The sequence below is a fragment of the Eubalaena glacialis genome, chromosome 4 (assembly GCF_028564815.1).
Source record: "Eubalaena glacialis isolate mEubGla1 chromosome 4, mEubGla1.1.hap2.+ XY, whole genome shotgun sequence".
NCBI classification, from domain to species: Eukaryota; Metazoa; Chordata; class Mammalia; order Artiodactyla; family Balaenidae; genus Eubalaena; species Eubalaena glacialis.
This window is the reverse complement of record NC_083719.1, coordinates 151,103,296-151,124,434: the sequence shown is the minus strand read 5'-3', so window position 1 is coordinate 151,124,434 and position 21,139 is coordinate 151,103,296. Positions and strand designations below refer to the sequence as shown.

Here is a 21,139-nt window from a genome sequence, read left to right as displayed (position 1 = left end):
TGCATCAGTAAGGCAGGAGTACCCAGCACTGCTGGTGCCCTCTGAGGATGTCACCACTCTTTTATATGTACATAATATACAGTAAGGAACCATGCACTGACATGAGTAGACAGAACCAAATGGGTATAAAGAAGATTGTTACACCTGGCTGCTTCTAGAGATCAAATCCTTGCCAGGCTACTGTTAGAATAAACACTCAGCATGTTAAGTTCTGTAACCATGAAGCAGGACTATAGTTATTGACATCAACATCCCCAAACCGGCTCATACTGTACCAGTTTAAAGCAGACATCCCAAACTGGCTTTCTGAGAGCCGAACCCAGCTGTTTGAGGATCATAAAATGTTTATAAATATTTTTTAGTTAGCTGCCAACACTTAAACATCAGGAAATGTCACATAACGTATGGGGATTTTTAGTTTCTCTCAAGAAGTTGGGAGTTCTAGCAGCTGTATGGCTAATCCCACATGGTGTCGGTCAATCAAAGCTGAGTAGTACTTGTCTTCATTAAACTTTAGAGTCCCTGCCTGGTACATTTCATTCTTTCCTTCACTCATTCAGTCACTCATTCTTTCATTCATTCGTTCAACAAGTATTTATCAAGTACTTACTATATGCCAGGTACTGCTGTAGGGTCCAGAGATACAAACAAACAAAATAGACAAAAATCCTTTCAGTCTGGAGCTCATATTCTTACAAGGAGAGCCAGCCAATAAACAAATAAACAAAGGAATATATATCTATATCTATCTATATATCTATATAATCTATAGATATCTATATCTGTATCTATCTATATAGCTATATAATTTATATAGCTATATAGATAGATATAGATATAATCTCACTCATATGGTGATAAGTACTAAGAAACATGAAGGAGCAGGGCGTAGAAATTGAAAGAGGATGGAGGGGTGTGGGGTATTATAGACAGGGCAGTCAGGGCAGGGAAGCCTCTCTGATTGGATGGCACCTAAGCCAAGATCTGATTAACAGGAGGGCACAAGCCCTCAGACCTGAGGGAGAGAGAAGCCAAGCAGAGATGGAAAACCACCAGTGAGTTTAAGAAAAGGAGTGACATGGTTGGACATGCCTTACACACAAAAGGCTTCTCTCTGGTGAGAGAACCTTCCACCATTCATAGATGAGGAAGTTGAGGCTCAGAGAGGCGCAACTCATCTGGTACACTCATCCTGGTAGACAAGTTCTAAGTCTAATTTTATTTCATCAACTTGAGTTAACTCTCATGTTCTCCCAACCCACGTAGGAAAAATCTGACCCATGTAGTCCAAAACAAAGCAACGACTGGTGCTGAGTGTCTGACGAAAACTGGTGTTCCAGAAAATTCATTCCTTGACCCCAGTTTGAAATGCTTGACAAGAGGAAAAGATCTACTCACAATGAGAACGTGATCCCGCCCCATCGTGATGACTGTCCGGTTCACCGTGCGAAGAAGCTGGACCATGATTTCTTGGATGTGGTGGTAGGTGAAGGCCTGTAACACAATCAGAGACATCTGTGTGACAACCGGGACACTGTATCTGCATACCCATCCCAAAGGACATACAACAGTTGTCAAACATGGTGATCACCAAGATCACCGCCACCACTACCGCCAGCATCCACATCAGCACCATCATCATCATAATCACTGTCGTCATCATATCTCCACGGCCATCACCACCTGGCTTTGGGCACCAGGAACTTCACTAACCACCTTAAATATAGGTCAGTGATTAAGAGCTTAAGCTCTGGAATCAGAAACTTATGGTTCAGAATAGTAACTCTGTCAAGAATTACTGTATTATATTGGCTAAGTTACCTAACTTCTCTGAACCTTGGTTTCTTCATCTGTGTAACAGGATCTAACTTGGAATAAGGAGGGGATTTGATGCAGGAAATTGGTTATACAGGTGATGAAAAAGCTGAGACACCAAAGAAGGTAACTTAGGGATTAGCAACAGCAGGCGGACACTGTCATCCCTAGGCTGCAGAGACAAATACAAGGAGGCAGTGTTTCTGGAGCCCGGGACTGGGGTTATGTGATGGAAACTGTAACATGGGAGAGCTTTGTGCAGTAGACACTGCATTATCCACCTTGGAGGAAATCCACAATGAGCCAGGTTGTAACATTTATAGGGTTCTGTCCACTTTAAATACAAGTCCCTGAACCTTGGGTAGGACTTACCGATGCTTTTTGAGCATTTTGGGGGGTAGGCAAGGGTTTCATGCATGTTTACCTACACCCTCAGATCCTTTTACCGGCATAGACTTAAGGCACAGATTTTCATTAATGCATACCTGGGAGAGTGGTCATGGCCAAGAGGAAGGGCCTTGGGATTATAAATTCAGTAGCTCTGTGTCTGAGTTCCAGCTCTGCCCTTGCCAGCTATGTGACCTCACTTATCATCCTAACCTTTCTGAGCTTCAACTTCCTTATCTATGAACTGGAAGGTTCTCTCTCCAGTCTTTCAAGGTTGACGTGAACATAAAAGTGACACATGCCGTGGTGGAAAAATACACTCGCCTAATTCCACTGCAGGAGAATCTGTAGGTCTGAGATACATCCTGGACATCTGTGATTTCTGAATTTTATGTGGGTTATTCTGATGGCTGAGAACCATGACACAACACAGTAAAGCTCTAGAAATGAAGGCTTGTATCTGGGAACATCCTGTGACTCCAGCACCTAACCAGACCCTGACATCAAGAAAGTGATAAATAAATGGTGGCTGAAAAAGCAGATGACCACTCACTCATTCATAAGTACCTTATTAATCTTTGCTGCATTCAACTTAACTGTGGTTTGTCTCTTAATGTAACGAATGGAAAATAGATTCATAGTTGGGGGAGGGAGAATGAGATAACAAAAGAAGATGTGCTTATTAAAAAATTCCCTCCCCTCCCAATGTGCTTTCCGTGACTACTGGCACCCAAAGATGAATAACCCAGAGCTTGCTTTCTCTCTCTGCCCCAGACTCACTTCTTCTGTATGTTGGCTAATCTCCGATTCCCCAGCCCTGTGGAGCTCACCAGAAGAACCTTTGCCACCAGAGCTTCCATCAGAGCATATATTTTACAGAAATAATTTCTCATACTCCATTAAATCCATCCAGACCTCAATCTCTTGCTAGGTTTGAGCTCACCCGCCACCATCCAGCCTTTCCCCACATCTGGCATCTCCTCCTGATGCTCAGTAGTGGGCAAGAGAAAATCGCCCTTTACTTCTTGGCTGCAGGTGAACTTCTCTCCTGACTTCCATCCCGTTTGTTTCTTCAAGCCTTTTTACTGACTTACAATCTCGTATTTCTTGCATTATATGAGCGTGATGCTTATGGTAATAATAACAATAGCTAACTTTCTGGGAGTTCTTACTAAATGCCTGGCACCTCACTAAACATTTTACTTCCTCTCACAACAAGATTGACGCTGTTATGATCGCCATTGTTCAGATGAGGAAACTGAAGCCAGAGACGTTAAGTAATTTGTCCAGGGTCACATAGCCCGAAAGTCAGGGAAAAGAATTCAAACCCAGAAGTCTGGCTCCAGAGCCTGCTCCTCACCCAAACCCCACTCAGGCTGACTGGAACATGAACACAGATCTCCGGTTGTTACTTTGGAACCTCATTAGCCTCTTTCCATATGTCAAGATAGATAGGTACCCTGCCTTCAATTGAGCCAACTTCCAACTGCCTTCAGTGACTTCTGATCTTTTCTTTCCCTTTTAGAAAATCTTCAGTGCTTTTTTTCATTACTCCCTTATCTTCTCTTCATTCCTTTGCAATTTCATCAACCTAAGCCCATTGCAAATTTATATGATAGTTTCCATTTCATGTTATTTTTTTTTTCAGGATTACATCTCTTCCTTTACCAATAGAGATAATAAAACCCTTTTCTCTTGCCCTCCTGCCCGCTGCTTCTTTTAAATAGTCATTTCTTCTTAGTCCAAAGAGTAGCAATTAGACTGCTTGGGAAGTTTGGTATTTAAAAGTTGAAAACTGACAAATTCAATTCATTTCACTCTGAAAGCTCCCAATAAGGGAGGCTGTGTAGCAGAGTGTTCTGGAATCAGACAGATTTGAGTTTGAATCTCAATTCTACTTATTTGAGCTGGGTGACCTTGAGCAAATTACCTTTCCTCTCTGAGTCTCAGCTTCTTTATTTATAAAATGTGGCAAACAGTAGAAACCTCAAAGTACTGGTTTGAGGAATAAAGAAAGTACTGCAGGTAAAGCCCTCGATACTAAGGGTTGGCGCGTAGTAAGCCTTCAATAAGTGGTGGCTGCAACTCATGTTCCCCTAGGTCTGCAGCAGCATTCCGGCCAGGCTTGCAGATTCCCATCACGTAGCAGAGAGTGCAGGACAAGGCAATGCATAATCTAAACTCTGGATGATATCGAAATGTCGTCCAAAGAATGTATAGCATATATGCAAATGGAAAACTTTCAAGATGATAAACCTGTGCAAAGCAGTAAAAATGCAGCCACAAATCACCCGCCGTTAATTGATCCACTGCCAGGCAAGTGGAGGGAACCTCCAGGAAAGTGTCTTCCGGGCTCGACTAAACAGTGGCTTATAATTGAAATGACAAAGTCAGTCTTCCTATTATGGCCCTGGCAAAGAAATTAATCCATCCAACCTAAACATGCTGCAAATTGTAGTGACTTTTTTCTGCTAATAATCATAGGCTGTGAGATCTGGAAGGAACTTGGAGTCCTTTCTTTAAATGAAATCTTATCCATAAACCTACTACATAACATAGTAAAAGGAGAACTCGAAGTGGGTGGGGCAACCCCTGTCTTCCTAGCTCACCCTAGGCCTGAAGCCAGCCCAAGGACTTTGTAGGATGAGATTCAAAACTACTGCTTTCCTACAGTATTTCCAGAATTGTAATAGAGCATACCATATATGAGACGATTTAAAGTAATAATACACAGACACAGCATTTCCTAACTTTGAATCAAATTATGTGAAAGGTATCCCCTTCTTTCAGTTTTTTCTTTAATCCTTTTGATAACACCAAGTAGAAAAATCTCTCTTTGGCGCTAATATGTTTTTAATACCCCTTTAGTTCATGCAAGACTCCTTTTTTAACAAAGAGGAAAGTCCTCAGGTTAGAGCAGACAGTACACAACAGCATCTAGTTAGAACTTAATAAAATCGTTTCATTTTTATTGTGTTTATTTTTAAAGTTATATTTATGGCAAGTGTTTAGGAAAAAGATCCAAAACTTGGAAATAAAGCAAAACGAGGATGCATGGTTTTTATTTTATTTATTTATTTTTTTGAGCCTACTATTTTATTTTTTTGAATTTTTGAATTTTATTTATTTTTTTATACAGCAGGTTCTTATTAGTCATCCATTTTATACACATCAGTGTATACATGTCAATCCCAATCTCCCAATTCATCACACCACCACTGCCCCCATCACTTTCCCCACTTGGCGTCCATACGTTTGTTCTCTACAGCTGTGTCTTAATTTCTGCCCTGCAAACCGGTTCATCTGTACCATTTTTCTAGGTTCCACATATATGCGTTAATATGCGATATTTGTTTTTCTCTTTCTGACTTATTTCACTCTGTATGACAGTCTCTAGATTCATCCACGTCTCTACAAATGACCCAATTTCGTTCCTTTTTATGGCTGAGTAATGTTGCATTGTACCTATGTACCACACCTTCTTTATCCATTCATCTGTCGATGGGCATTTAGGTTGCTTCCATGACCTGGCTATTGTAAATAGAGCTGCAATGAACATTGGGGTGCATGTGTCTCTTTGAATTATGATTTTCTCAGGGTATATGCCCAGTAGTGGGATTGCTGGGTCATATGGTAATTCTACTTTTAGATTTTTAAGGAACCTCCATACTGTTCTCCCTAGTGGCTGTATCAATTTACATTCCCACCAACAGCGCAAGAGGGTTCCCTTTTCTCCACACCCTCTCCAGCATTTGTTGTTTGTAGATTTTCTGATGATGCCCATTCTAACTGGTGTGAGGTGATACCTCGCTGCAGTTTTGATTTGCATTTCTCTAATAGTCAGTGATGTTGAGCAGCTTTTCATGTGCTTCTTGGCCATCTGTATGTCCTCTTTGGAGAAATGTCTATTTTGGTCTTCTGCCCATTTTTTGATTGGGTTGTTTGTTTTTTTAATATTGAGCTGCATGAGCTGTTTATATATTTTGGAGATTAATCCTCATGGTTTTTAAATAGAGCATTTCTGATAAGCCCATACTGGGGGAGAGGAGAAAGGTCCTCTTACCCTCTCAGGAAATGTATCTTTATTTGATTAACCATCTACAATTGATTAGAAACCAGATATATCATAGCTATATAAAGATGGAGGTTAACTTGTAGAAAAATGACCAAATGTGATTTTTTTTGTTTTGTTTTTTGCTGGTGCTCTAAAGGTTCTACTGATCTGTAGAATTTTGTCTTACATGTAAGGACAATTTTCTATAAGCATCTCTTCTCTCCCACAAAAAAATCAAGAACTCTAAATACTTTTGAATCAGCTCTTTCATTGTTCAGCTTGTTCCCTAGTTTATCAAATAAAACTCTGATACATGCTCACTATCTAATTGTATAAGATGATATTTTTAACCATTTGAGGGCTCTACGTTATACAAGTGATGCTGACTACTTAATGGCAGTGATATAAATTTCTTTATTTTTATCAAAGTTACAAATGTATGTAGTTTAAAAACATTCTCCAAGGTTCATTAAAAAAACAAGACAACAAAACAGCAGTGCCTCACCTTATCCTCGCCAGGGGAACTTCTTTACTTCTTTTAGCTGATGTAGTTGTTATTTTGGTATTTATGACCATGTTGCCAGTAACACACTTGCATTACTTCTTTTTTAAGCAAATGCTTTCCTCTTTCTGGTATTATCTGTAAACTCTCCACCATATAAGACAAGGATTTCACTGTTGTTCCCCCCTCTGCCCCATTAGGCCCTGGCATCCTTCCCATTTCTCCTTCTTCCCATACAGCTATACTGTAATTTTGGTTTGATCAATAGTTGGTGTTTAAAATGTTTTGTAAACTATGACCAATTCCCATTTCTTGTACAACTTTTCATTTCCCAAAATGAAAAAAAGCAATTTTGGGGAAAAAAATCAGATATTCCTTAGTTCTTTGGATGATTGTTTTAAAACTATCTTTTCCCTAATTCATGATTGCTTCTTCTCCTATTTTTCAAAATTCTCTCTGCCTATCTTTAAGTTTGCTTTGCCTCATGGAGTCACTGTTTTCCTCCAAGTTACTCGTCTTCTGTTTGCCTGTTTTGCACTCTTTCTTGTTAAGAGTTCTTCCTTAGTTCTCTGTAACCGGTGGTGGTAGGTCACATTTCAGTGTGGGTGACTCGAAGGCTGTTTGCCAACTCTGGGCATATGAGTAAAGCTTGCGGTCTGGGAGCTTCACTGCAGGATGATCTGGTTGGGACAGTTAGTAGGAGAGGTTCAAGTATCAGTGTATACAAGTTTTTCTTCTGGATCGGTCTGGGCTGGTCGATTACACAGACGAGAATTCTCTGATGTCTCTTGTCTGAAGGGTTAAGACCTGGCTGCCAGCATTCCAGGAGCTGAGTGGGAGGAAAGTGCTGGAGCCTTCAGCTTCCAGGACGCATACTCTGATTAAAAGCTTGTTTTGAGTATGGCATCGCTGCCTTCGATTTTGCCTGATGTATGCTACTCCAGATGCCTGCTGTTTTATCCTCTTTATAGAATAAACCTCTAGTGACCCAGCTGCATGGAGTCAGGCTGCTTCTTACACAGACTTGCAACTGATCCTACTTGTTTGAACTCCTCTCCTTCATCCCACCTCCGGCGGCACCCGGTACTACCATTTCCTGAAACTGGGGGAATCTTTGCTTTAGATTGGAAGAGTTTTCAGCTTTCCCCACTGCTGGCTTATGAATCACCCTTCTTGGGTCTGCTGCGTCATTTATTACTTCTCCACTTGATATCTACCTTCCTTTTAAAAAAACTCCCTTTAATATTTTTCAGTAGGTTTTTAACAGGGAACAAAATATATAACTATGTTTCATCTACCATCTTTTCAGGGATTTCTACCCTAAAATTTCATGTTTAAGTGTTTATAAGTGAGCTGATTTAATTAGAAATATTAAAAGTACATGGGATAATGGTTAAATAACAAAAAATGAGATTGTGCAATACAAATGTCTGAAGCTGTGAAAAGAGTTCTAACGCAGCTCCTAATTTTACAGAAAGAAAAAGTTCAAATTTTTTTTTGGAGGGGGTGCAATAGTATAAGGTCATGTGACCAGTGCCAAGTCGTGTCATCAGAGCTAGAATGAAAAATCAGTTCTACTGAGCAAGGTCCAGCCGACTGTTCCCCCTGCTCCAGCATGCGGACAGTCTTGGTCCTTGTGTTCATGCCAAGGACAATCCCAGCTCCTCTTTTCAGTATTAAGATGAAGAATACCAGGTCACAGCTACAGAGTTAAACCCAAAGACCTTCTTTGTTCGTTTAACAAAAGAGAAATAATGCATATTCTGACCATAACATCTATGGCCACTACTATTTTTCTCTGCTCTGTGTTCCTATAGAAGAAGTCTTTTCAACCTCTTTCTGATCTTGAAGGCACCACAAACACTCACCTAGAAAGAAAATATCCTAAATTCCAAAAGATAGTACCAGCCATCACCTAAAGCAGAGTCGCCCTCTCTCTTTTTTTGGCTCCTGGAGGTGATGTGGTTTTCTCATGAGTTCTGGGTTTCATGCTAGTTTATTTCCTCCCGTGTGAACTGGTTTCCATCCTGAAAGACTTGACTTCACTGCACAACAGCTCATTGTGTGAAGCAAGCGACAGAGGCAGCTGCTGACTCAAGAGAAGTGGGAGTCGGGGTCAGTGAAGTTGGGCAGGGGGGCTTTGCTGCACCCCATCATCTCTGGCTCTCCTACCCACTGGACCCCGCCCCCCCCCCACTTCCCAGGTAGGACTTGGGCAATGCCTTCATGTGGTCATGAGTGTCTGCACCGTGGGTTAGCTTTCTCTAGAAGGGGAGAGTTTGAGTTGGTGGTAGAGGGAGATAATAAAGGAAAAGAAGATGTGGGTTCTCATTCTCACGCTGCTGTTACCTGACAATCTTAAGGTCATCCTATAAGCTAGGAGCTGTGCATGTAGACTTGACATCTATGATCTCATTTAGTTTTTTTAAAAAAAATCCAGTGAAGCCCCAGATGTGAAATATGAGGGTAAGAGAAGCTTAGTCACTTGCCCAGGAATTATCCACTCACTGGGGGCCAAGCCTGAACCCAAGCTCAGCTCTGTCTAATTCCACGCTCCTTCCCTGATACGAAGTGCGGTGGTGCTGGGAGGTGGGAGATGCTTCAGGCCCTCCAAAACCTCTCTGGCAATGATTCTCAGGGTTACGAAAATACAGAGTCTCTCCTCGCACAGAGGTTATGGAGCTACCACTAATTATGCTCCTTTCTTGTGCTGGTCAACCTTACATCTCTGAGCCTCAGTTTCCTCATCTGTATACAGGCATAATCGCACCCACAGTATCAGAATTATCTTGAGAATCTCATGATTCTCTGCAGGTATTTCTAACACTGATCGCTAATATTTTTTGAGCTTTTACTACATGTTGTGCATATATTACCTTAAGGAATTCTGCAAGCCCCTCCCTACGAAATGCAGGAAATACTTCTATTATCCCAGATTTACAGATGAGGGAATAGACTCTGGCTGTGGTCACACACCATGTAAATGCTGATCCAAGCTCCAGCCCAGGCCTGTCTGACTCCAGAGTCCAGGCTTGTAACTGTCACTGCCTCCATCTTTTAGGATCACAGAAATGAATGGATGCGGCAGCACTTTGTAGATGATAAATCATTCAGCAAATTTGTCCAAAGTAAATAATAACACAAACATTTGTGTGCACAGCTGTTTATAGCATATTGTATTGCTTATAATATCCAAATGTAGCAAGCAAGATAAATGTCCTCAAATCAGGGATCCTCTTATATAAATGATGGCTTATCCACACAGTGGAGTAGGAGAGCACAGATATTCCTTGATCTGGAAAGATATCCTTAATATATCAGTAAAAGGAGACTACAGAGCACCACATGTGATAGAAGCCCATTTATGTTTTTGAAAAATATTTTCTATGTCCAAAAGGTCTGGAAAAATGAATAGGAAATCATTAAACAGGGAGAAGAGGGAGAGATGTGAGGTTAAAGGGATAATTTACTTGCTATGGTTTGTTGGACATTTTCACAGTAATCATGTATAGTAACAAAGAAAACAGAACTACTGCCCAATTGGAACAAAATGAAAGTCAGTCTACACACCTAAGGAATCATATTACAGAGGACTGAGTGGATACCTATGAGGGACTGCAGTGTGCTGCAGGCAGCCCTGTGTTCAGAGGCGAGGGTGCTTCCCCTCCCTGAGAGCTCCCAGCCTGTGCTAGCGTGGCCATGGAGTCTCAGTGCTCACATGCTGGAGGGCTGTTGTCAACGTTACCGAGCGGACACAGAAGAACTACAAAGTCACGTGGGTTAACACTTTTGTAGAAGGCGCAACTATGAAATATTTTATTCCATTTATCAGATGCTTTTTAACTTCCATTTCCTGGCAGGTGAAAAAAAAAATCTACTTAAAGCAACCAGAAAAAGAAAAAAAAAAAATGACAAAACCATCACCTCCCACAGAAAAATTCCATTGTGCCTAGAGAGAAATGTTGCTTTTATTCAGATCCTGCAAGTTGCTCTGTGGGGCTTTTACTAAAATACACTGAAATCTCCAACCTACAGCCTAGAGTGGAAAAAAAGAACCTCCCAAGGTCTATGAGTCCAACATCTTAATGCTGATGAAGGGAGGCCGGTTGGAGCCATTTGTGAAGATGTACCTTGGAGATGCTCCACTTTTGGGCTTTGTTCTTCAAAACAGGAGGAATCTACAGGGATTGTGTAAGGAGAAATGGATAAAGAACACAACTAACATCTACTGAATTCATACTATGTGCCAGGCAATGGGCTATGTGCTTTGTATTTATTATCTCACCGCATCTTGACCAAAACCCCGGGAATAAGTACTACCCTATTTTAAGATGTAAAATAAGATCCATTCTAATCTAATTATTATTACTGTTCAGTATATACCGAGCACTTAATATATGCCAGATACTATTATAAGTTCTTTACAAGAATATCTCAGCTAATTCACAGAATAATCTTACCAATCTACTACACTGGTGCTCCCCATGTTACAGATGAGAAAATTCAGAGGTTTATAAGACTTGTCCGAAGTCACAGAACTGTAGGTGACAGAACTGGATTTGAACCCATGTCCTCTTGGTTGCAAGGCTCCTGTGTTGTATACATGGCTATTTACAGCAATTTTGTATTGTTTGTAATAGCTAAATGTAACAAGGAAGATAAATTTGCAAATGGCCCACCAGAAATGGGCACCTTTAAGGTCTCCACTGTAGAAATGGGGTCTGTGAACTATTTATAATATTTTTTAAAAATTAACAGAAATTGTACACTAACTCGTTTTCAGTGTTATTACATTGGCTTAGGGCAATGTCAAAATTCCTTGTTTGAATGAGAATAAGATAAACTCCAGATAGGAACGCTGTTTAACTCTGCTGGTTTAGAAAATTCAGAAGGCGCTTATATATTACCCTTTTTTAATGAGTAAATAAATTATCTAATGTTTAATACATTTTGCTTGTTCAGGAGACAATGTATTTTATGCCTCCATCAGAATATGGTAAAGAGTGGTGGAAAAAACCCTGGTGGTGAAGATCTTTGCTCCTATTTATCCAGAAAGTCATTCAAATATGGTTCCATCCCTCCATGTCCTGATTACGCAGTGAGCCTCCTCCCTCCATTCCTGCTCTCCTCTCTCTCCCCTTCCACTGGCAGTCTGGCATTTCTCTTCTGTTTCCTTCTGCTTTATGCCTCTGCTTTGTCACCAGCCTTCACCCACCATCCTGGGATGGCTTTAGCCACAGGCAGAGAAGGTACCTATTCGGACCAGAATGATTCTCCCCCACCCCAAATATACCTCCAACTATTTGTTGATATTTGAGGTTCCATGAATAAAATGTCATTCTTTGATTGAAGGCTAATTCTCTCCTGTTAAAATGAGGCCCCGAATGAGAGCATTAGAATACTAGACTACAAGCTCCTCTGAGGTAAAAGTCATAACATATCCACTCCTACCTGACCCCCCTTCATGGTTGAACAAATGGATTGTGAATCACCTGTGAGATCCTTGAGGACAGAGATTAGGTCTGTGTCATTATTTTAGGTTCAACACCTGGCACAAATATCTGACACACAAGAAGTAATCACCACATTTTTATTAAGGGGATGTAGATTTCATTTACTTAATTAATTAGAAAAGCGAATACGAGATGTCAGATAATTGTTCTAGAGAGTAAGGAGAGATTCTTAGGTAAGGGGATTAAATCAGCATGTCGAATCTAGAAGCTTCTGGGTGTGGACTTCCTCAACTGTATGGGCCACACAGCTTGACCTTACACAAATGACTAAGGGGTTCTTAGACAAGCTGAGAGTGGAATCAAAATACATACACAATCTTCTAACCTCTTTCCCACAGTGAAAATGTCCCTAATCCTCCAGACAAAGAATATAGATACCAGACAGCTCATCTGGCGGTGATTGATCTAGTTTCCTCAGCAGGGTCTCCCCAAATCAAAACTCCACTGTCCTCTTTTTTTAATGGACTCTCTCCCCCCACAAATCCCTCCCAAATCAGGCAGGCCCAAAACTGAGCTCAGAAACAGGTCTCATGAAACATCCCAGGATCCTGTGTCTCAGCTAGAATTCAGAGCCCGCGCTCACTGACAAGTCTTAAAGATCAATTAGGCCAGAAATGTTAGAAAAATTACCACCAACAGTAGACTTTAAAATCCTACCCTTGAACCTCTGTTGCTTTGCCTGGAGGGGATGGAGGAAGTAGGCCAATCTTAAATGCAAGAGAATTAGCCGGAAAAGAGCAATAAATCTGAGGAATGAATGTGCAGCCTCTGATCTACATGTGCAGTTACACAGACATCAATGTTGTCTTTTCAGTTAAGATTGGATAGAATTAAAACTCTCCCTGGAAACTCATCTCTAAAAGGAACGAGCAATACAAAACTTGTGCCGCTCTCCATGGTGCTGATAAAATCCTTCCTCCTAGAACAAAGGCATTTTCCTCATCTGGAGAAGGTGGAGTTCAATCTCTCTCCCCCTCCCTCTCTCTCTTTCTCTCTCTCTCCCCTAACTGACCCCCAGAGCACAAGCGTGTGTCTGTTTTAATGTTCATAAAGCATGCGTGATTTTCTTCACTGTTCCCAAATTGTAATGGTGATTTCAAATATTTTTAAAGTTCTATCACATAGCTAATATTTACTTTCATCCCCAGCCAACTCTTTTCAGAAAGTTTAGCTTGTGTGCTTCCTCCTCCCTCACTATCTCTCTCTGACCACTATATATCTACAATAAATTTGAAAGAGGAAGAACTGGTTTATTCTTCTGATTTACTCCAAAATTTCCAATTTGATCTATGGTTTCTGGTGCCTTTCTGGAAAAGAAGAAGGCCATCTATTTCCTGGTCTCCATAATATACTCAGTGCCCTCCACTTTAATCCCTGGCTCTGATCCTTCCCTGACCAGCGGCAAGCAGAGAAGTCCTTCTTCTGAGTATTCAGTCCTTTTTTATTCTCAGTGAGTGAGAGTCTAGCATAATTAATTAGTATAACCAATTCATCTTGAACAAAATGCAAGTGTTTAGTCCTAGAAGTTCATTGAGTTTCTTTCTGATAAGTGTGTAGCATCTAAAAGTAGTCTTCCACTCCCAATGCTCCTAGTTCTGGGGTGATTTTAATCTTCCCATAATCACAATGTCATCACGAGGCAGAGTTCACCTCACCTTAGCCTTGGACTGCAGTCAGCTCCTTCAAGGGGTTGTCTTTTGTGTCTGGTGTAGTTTTGCTTCTCCCAGGTCCTAACCCAGCCACCCATGGTCAGCTCATTCTTCCCACAGAGAGGAACCTGAATGCCTTTAAGGGCAGGTTTTTACCTGTGTCTGAGATGCCCTTCTACCCCTGGCCACCTGCCAATCAGGTGACTCAGCAGTGAAAAAACCCAGCTCAATCATCACCATTGGGAAGCCTTTTCTGACTCAATCACTCTAAACTCCCACTTCACCCCAGGCAGGATTAGTTGTTCTTTTTGGGTGCCCACAAAACCTTATTCATACTTCCCAAAACTAAGGGACCACATATTTCAATTTTGAATGACCAAAGTGCAGTATCTGCTTGACACAGAGTAAGCTCAAAGCACATGAATAAATATATAAAATGAATGTGTCAGTAAACAGAAGGATGGCTGGACAGATGGATGGAAGGATGAATGGATGGATGAATGATGTTGCCTAAATTTACATCTTATCAATTCAGAGTTTGACGCAAAATATCAGATGTGTTATCTATTCTCAAAGAACAAAGATGCTGACAATTTCTTTCCTTCTTTTTCTTATATAAAGGCATCCTCTCCTCTTCTTCTTTCACTTTTTACCCTATAACCAAGAGGATGTGGTGTTGTAGCTTGTCTTTCAGAATAGGTTTCAAGCAGATAAATATTTAGTCTTCTAGGGGTCGTTTGGAAGTTTGGAAGATTATAACTACTCCTCTCCAACCTTCCCTGAATTGTGTCATTCCTTGCCCCCAGATATAAAAACATCTCTTCTGTTCCCTAAAGACTGACTCTACTCACAGAAAAAAAATACTCCCCTTTCCACGGAGGTTGCTTTCAAACTCTGCTTATGAGGTTTCTAGTGCCTCTCCATAAGGTTCTTTGAGGCACAGCTGCCTTGTTACCTACTCACAGCTACAGTGATGCTTGTCAAGCCAGAGGGGGACATAAAAAATACCAGCTTTGCCTGCATTTTTACATTTCTGATCCCTCACAAAAATGTACAGGAAAAATTATAATGGCTAACAAAATCAACTATCCCTTTATCCATTCAGTATACTTCTAAATTACACAGAGTAGTTATTTAAAGTCATTATTTATTGCACAAATATTACCAGGAACAAAAGTGACATAATATACCCATAATCCAGCCCTGAAACATATCTAACTTCTTCTTCTGTGATGCCTTCAAGCTCTCAGGCATGAGAAATCTCTCTGCAGCTTGCAGACAATTTGTGTTCTGCTTTTTCCAGTTAACATGGCATAGCATTTTTATTAATATACTTAATGGCCAAGGGAAGTCTGTTTTTACTTACCCCTTGAGGAGGTGTAGGGGAAACGTTTAGATTTAGACAGATTGATTTCTGACTCTGCTGCTAATTTGCTGTTTGCTCATCAGTAACAGGGGCATGATAATGGCTTACAAGATTATGGTAAGAGTTGATTTCTGTATCTAAGGTCCTTGACAAAGCATCTGGCTTATAGCAAACATTCATTTATGGGTGACTCACAAATAACAGTAATACTTTTAAAACATTAATCTATCATGAATTAGAAAATAAAGTATGCATGAGTAATTAAGATAAGACATGAGATTGAATTCAAATAAATTCAACCTTTGGGCAAGATCCCCAGAACACTGAGAGTTTATATTCATTCACCTGAAATTAAGGGATACTTAGGTAGAAAAGCCTGAAAATAACTGAAATCCATCATCACTCTTTCACAGATATACTTGAGTGACCTGCCTCAGATCACACAGACTGTCAGAACTAGAGCTGGAAATAGAACTCACATGGTCTCAAAAACTGTTGCAGGTTCTGATATCAAATATCACCTCCCTGTCACCACCACCTCAACCAATGCAGCATGGAAAGCAGACATCATTAATGAATTAATCAAATACTTTTTGAGGGATTAATTCAGGGCAAGAGGGAAGGAGAGAAGAAACACATATTGAGTATCAACATGGTAGCCATGGCTAACAAAATATGAAGCTGAGGCTCAGGGAGGACATACAACTTCCCCAAGATCACACAGCTAGCTAGTGGTGAAGCTGGGATTTGAATCCAGGGTCTATGTGTCTCCAAAGTTCATAATCTTTCAACTAGAATTTAACTCAATGAAAACCAACAGGTATTTCTGACTGCACAGTCTGTACCAGGTGCTATGTTAGGATATGGCAGTGAACAATACAGATGCACTCCCTGCATCCATCAGGCTTAAAAGACACTTCAAAGGTGAGCAAAATGTGATGAGAGTCAGGTAAGGTGAAGTACCTACCATCTCTGTAAACTATTCATGTAATATGGACAAGTAAATATGAGCCTCTACCCTCTGTCCAGAGTTCAGTTACACTATAGGTTAAACATGCTCAAACAGGCTGGCCTGGAAATTTGACCACCATTATTCTTCTGCATTATTTCTGTGGGAAAATGCATGCTGAATTCTAAACTGATATATAACAACTTTGGGAGCACAACAATACTCAAAGTTAGTACCTGCTTTTTATTTGAGGTTTTAATGCAACAGCAGCAGATTTACCTTTCTCATTAGGTTCTTCTGAGTATAAAAAATAAAATTAGTGCCAGCATGTATTTCTAGAAAGTAGACTAACTGAAGATAGGAGGATCAATCAAACCACAAAGATTAATTATTGAGTATCTTCTCGGAATTGGGCGCTATGCCCAGACAATGTAGAAATATAGAAAAAAATATAAGACCTAATCAGCCCTATCCATGGAGAGTCTGTAAACCAGCTATAGGACACCCACATAAGAGCACTTCCAGTAAATGGTAGTGTATGTCAAAATTCTAGAAGACTGGGGTAAATACATGTCTTCGAAATGGGCTGGGGGGGTCAGAGATAAGGAGAATTAACCCAGGCTTCAAAATGGCTCTGATCTGGATATTCAGAGTTCATGGTGGCAGTAGGAGGAGTGTTAACCATGGAGAAAGGTACAGGGCAAGTGTGTCCCCCAAAATGAATAGACCCTTGAGGCCACGGACTGGAGCTAGGAGTACTGGGAAATAGGTCTCAGAGGTCGTTGTAAGTGAGGGAGCATTTTGTCTTAATCACCTTTGCCCCCCCCGCCCCCATGCCTAGAACGGTGCCTGACAAACAGTAGGCGCTCAGTTAATGTTTAGTGAGGTGGAAAGACATCACCTTCATTGAAAAGAGAAATAACAAAAAAAGTGCTAGTCCTGCTTCAACATATTGACGTCCTATTCACAGTCCAATATGACAATAACAAACATAACACTGCACAAAATTAAGTGCTAAATTCTATGATAAGCCAGAAGTTGTCAGCATGCAGGAGGGAAAGTGACTAAGGTAGGGCAAAAAGAATCGGGGATGATTTCTTAATGCGAGGGGAACTGGGTTGGGCCTATCAGGAAGGGCAAGGTTTGGCTTTCAGGAGTCACAGCTGAGATACTTACAAGGCTGAGACAGAAACAAATGCATGGGAACAGACACTTAGGAAACAATAGGAAGTGGTGGGACTGTGGTTTTTAGTAAATAATTTGGCAAGCCAATCAAAACACATCTGTGGGCTAGATTCGGGCTGTGAACCACCAACTGGAGGCCCTCAGGACAAGAAGAAGGAAGAAAAAAAATGCTTCTCAGATGGAGGAAAGAGGTAAATGACAAAGAGAGAGCAAGGAGCAGGAAGGCTTAGTGGGAGAGGGAGAGGGGTCTCTCCAGAACCCAGAATGCCACTGAAAGCAGGAGGAAATGTGGTTGCAGAGAAAAGCTAAGTTGAGTTTGTATTCCAGGTAAAGGAAAAGATAATAAATAAAGAGTGAAAGACAACTTCAGCATGCTATGTTGCTTGGAGAAATTGTGCTGGAATTAAACGTTGTCTTTTCTAATCTTGGCTGCTAAATCAACTGTGTTTATCTCTAAGACTAATATTATCTAAAATCGCCCTGACAAAATGTCCATTCTAGAACTCTTGGGTGGTTTTCTGGAAACTTCCCTAGTGCAGTCATGGTTGCTGCCCCCAGATTGCCTATGACAGCTGGGGCTCTATAGACAGAGCTGTGGATCAAAAGCTTCTTCAAAAACGGAGCACTTCTTTCCTCACTTAACACATTTTACTTAAGGATTTACATTTATACCAGTGGAGCAAATCAAAGTTATAGTTCCCTCAGTAACTGTAACCTGGACCAAATATAGCTATATTTTTCTGCTGCTGAGCGGGCTTTTAACGCATGCCTCCCAACTGTGAACAGGAGATTTGATTCAAACATTATGCAAGAAATGTTTTTTTGGAAAACAAGTGGCTGGTCCGGTGAAGGTTTAGTGTAAATGACTGTTCCTTTCAATTCATGTTTCTATGCAAGGGTTCCCTACAGACACTGATCTTCACAGCATCCTCCATAGTCTTGTGGACAGGGGTGAATGGAAAGGTACCTTCTCCACTCTTGCAAGCTGCCAGCTTGCCCATTCATGGGTCAGAGTCTAGCTTTGCCATCACAGGCTGCTGGTGTTGTCTGAAGCCTCCATACAGAGCCAGGACTAAGGTGAGAGGGTAAGGTGATCAAGGCACTTGCCCAGGAGGCAAAATTTCAGGAGTGTCAAAAAGCTCATTAATCAAGACAAATAAAATTTAATGCTACATTTTTTAAAAAATATAAATTAATGCAAAAAATGCATGACGAACAAAATCTTAAAGTACTGATTTTTAAAAATATTGCACTGAAATATTCTTTTTCTTGATTACTGAATTTCTGGTGCCCACTTATACTTTGCCCCCACCCCCAGGCAACTGCCTCACTTGCCTGACCCTCGTCCTGGCCCTGGGAAGCAGTCGGGAGGGAGTGCAGAGAGGACATAGTGGATTTGGCTGCAGGCAAACTCTTTTAAACTTTGGTCATGGCAAATCGAGGAATACTGAAGAACACCTTCAGAAGTATTTCTAGCTGGTGCTGATGGAGCAGAAGGTGTTGGATTATTAATTTCATTGGGAGGAGTTCTCATCAACCATCAACAAAAACTGTCTTCTAATTGTCCAGGTGACTCCCCTGAGAATAAACGACCCAAAGACCATCCGCTAAGTTATGCCAAACCACCCACTTACCAAGCCTGCCAAACAAAGATCAGGTGACATTCATGTCCCAAACGCTGGCCTAGGAATGACCGCATGAACAGGGTTGTCAAATAGCCCAAGTGAATGCTGTAGCCTGCGAGGTCCTCGAGACCAGGAAAGGCTGCAATACTCCATGTTCCCAGCCCCCAGAGCCTAGCCCTGGGTTAGTGCACGCTGATGTCGGCTTAGTCAAGTAATTACACAATTGCTCATTTAGTAGGAGGTTCCAATCACCTCCAGACAGACTGAGGCAGTTAACAGAGTGGAATCCTCTACTAAGGCTAGTCATTTGTCTGTGGGTTTTGTTGTTTTGACTGAAAAAGCAGAGAAAACTTATCTATCAGCAGCCCTTCACACTGGAACAGGTGTACTTCGGGGAACTGCTCGCCCTCAAAATGCATTCTTTGGAAGTGAGCAATCATTCCTGAAATACTTCAAAAATAAGCTTAATTTAAAAAAAAATAAGTTAGACCTACAGAAAAGTTGCAGAAACAGTACAGAAAATTCCTATGCATCCTTCATCCAGCTTCCCTTAGTGTTAACATCCTAATGTTAGCATAATCAGAGCACAACTATCAAAGCAGGACATTTGTATCAGTTCAATACTATTAACTAAATGACAGACCTTATTCTGATTTTGCCAATTTTCCTTCTAACGTCCATTTTCTGGTTCATGACCTAATTCAGAATCCCACTTTGAATTTAGTTGCCATGTTTCCTACGTCCCCACCAATCTGTGACAGTGCCTCGGTATTTCCTCGTCTTTCATGACCTCAAGTTTTGAAGAGTACTCATCTGTTATTTTGTAGAATATCCCTCAACTGGGGATTGCTGAATGTCTTCTCATTATTAGACTGAGGTTGTGCATTTTTGGCAGGATTCCCCAAAAGAATAGTGTCGTGTCCTTCTCAGTAACTTTCTCAGGACGCACATGATGCTGATTTGTGCCCTTCCTGGTGATGCTCCCTTTTTCTTCACTTGGTTAAGGTGGTGTCTGTCAGGTTTCTCCACTGTAAAGTTACTATCTTTCCTTGTGTCATTGATAAGTGGATACTTCGGGAGGATACTTTGAGACTATGCAAATATCCTGTTTCTCATCATACTTTTGCCCATCACGTTCAGTATCCATTGGTGGTTCTTCTGTAACAATGATAACTGAGGTGTTTGCCTAATCGAAAATGAGCTTTTTATTATCTTTAAACCCTATTTAAGGCCCAAAGGCCCAAAGCTACTGAGGTGAAAGATAATAATCTCCCTGTCAAATGTGCCTTTCCCACAGCTGTATGGATCAGACGTCTAGTTTAGGCACAGCACATCCACGGCACCGGAGTCATCATCCCCAACCTTCACTTATGCAGGAATCTGGGCTCTCGTTCTCACTGGCCCACATGAGTCTTCAAAATTCTCCACACTACTAGGAAAGAAGCCATTGCCGATCAATAAGAATTGTCATGGGAAATGAAACAAATTTCTTTATCTCTGCTCTAGGCTGGGGGTTTAGTTTGTCTTTAAATTGCTACATCCCTGGAGCATCTTCTCATTGTCCAGTCTCATGAGAACCTTTAGAAGCAGCAGATCCAGGGTCGCTGGGGAGAACGGAAGTGCACAGGCAGCTCCCCTGTGCCTGTGGGTTTTTCTCATTTGGGGCAATTCCTTTGAGTCCCAGACAGTGGTATGCTGGTAAATGTTTATCAACTGTCTCTCCAGGAAGGGAAAAAATACAAGTCTGGGTATTAAGTGTTTGTCAATTTTCTGGTAAGAGTACTTCCTTCATGGTTGATTTCAAGCTACCAGTGTGACATCACTGAACACAACGGGGAAGAAACGGGCTGCAGCAGAGCATTAAATATTAATATCTATAATATTAAAGATCTGTATGTATTTCTACCATACAGACACAACAGTGTAAATAACCTCAAGCACACAGATAAGAATAAAATATGGTAAGATAATTAGGAAGTGATACTTTTTTTTTTTTAAAGATATGGTTATGATGATGACTTTATGGCTTGTGAGACTCATGTATTAGTCAGAATCACTTCTTAATTATTATGTATTTATTTATTTATTTTTGGC

General features: G+C 40.9%; 1 protein-coding gene across 1 annotated transcript in view; it reads right to left on the bottom strand.

Annotated features, from left to right (window-relative positions):
• The window catches only part of DOCK2 (dedicator of cytokinesis 2), a 416,651-nt gene that overhangs the window by 236,709 nt on the left and 158,803 nt on the right, over positions 1-21,139 (bottom strand). Inside the window, exon 27 of the mRNA XM_061188995.1 lies at positions 1,399-1,494. Within this exon, the coding sequence (XP_061044978.1) occupies positions 1,399-1,494 (96 nt within the window). The remainder of the gene's footprint in view (positions 1-1,398; positions 1,495-21,139) is intronic.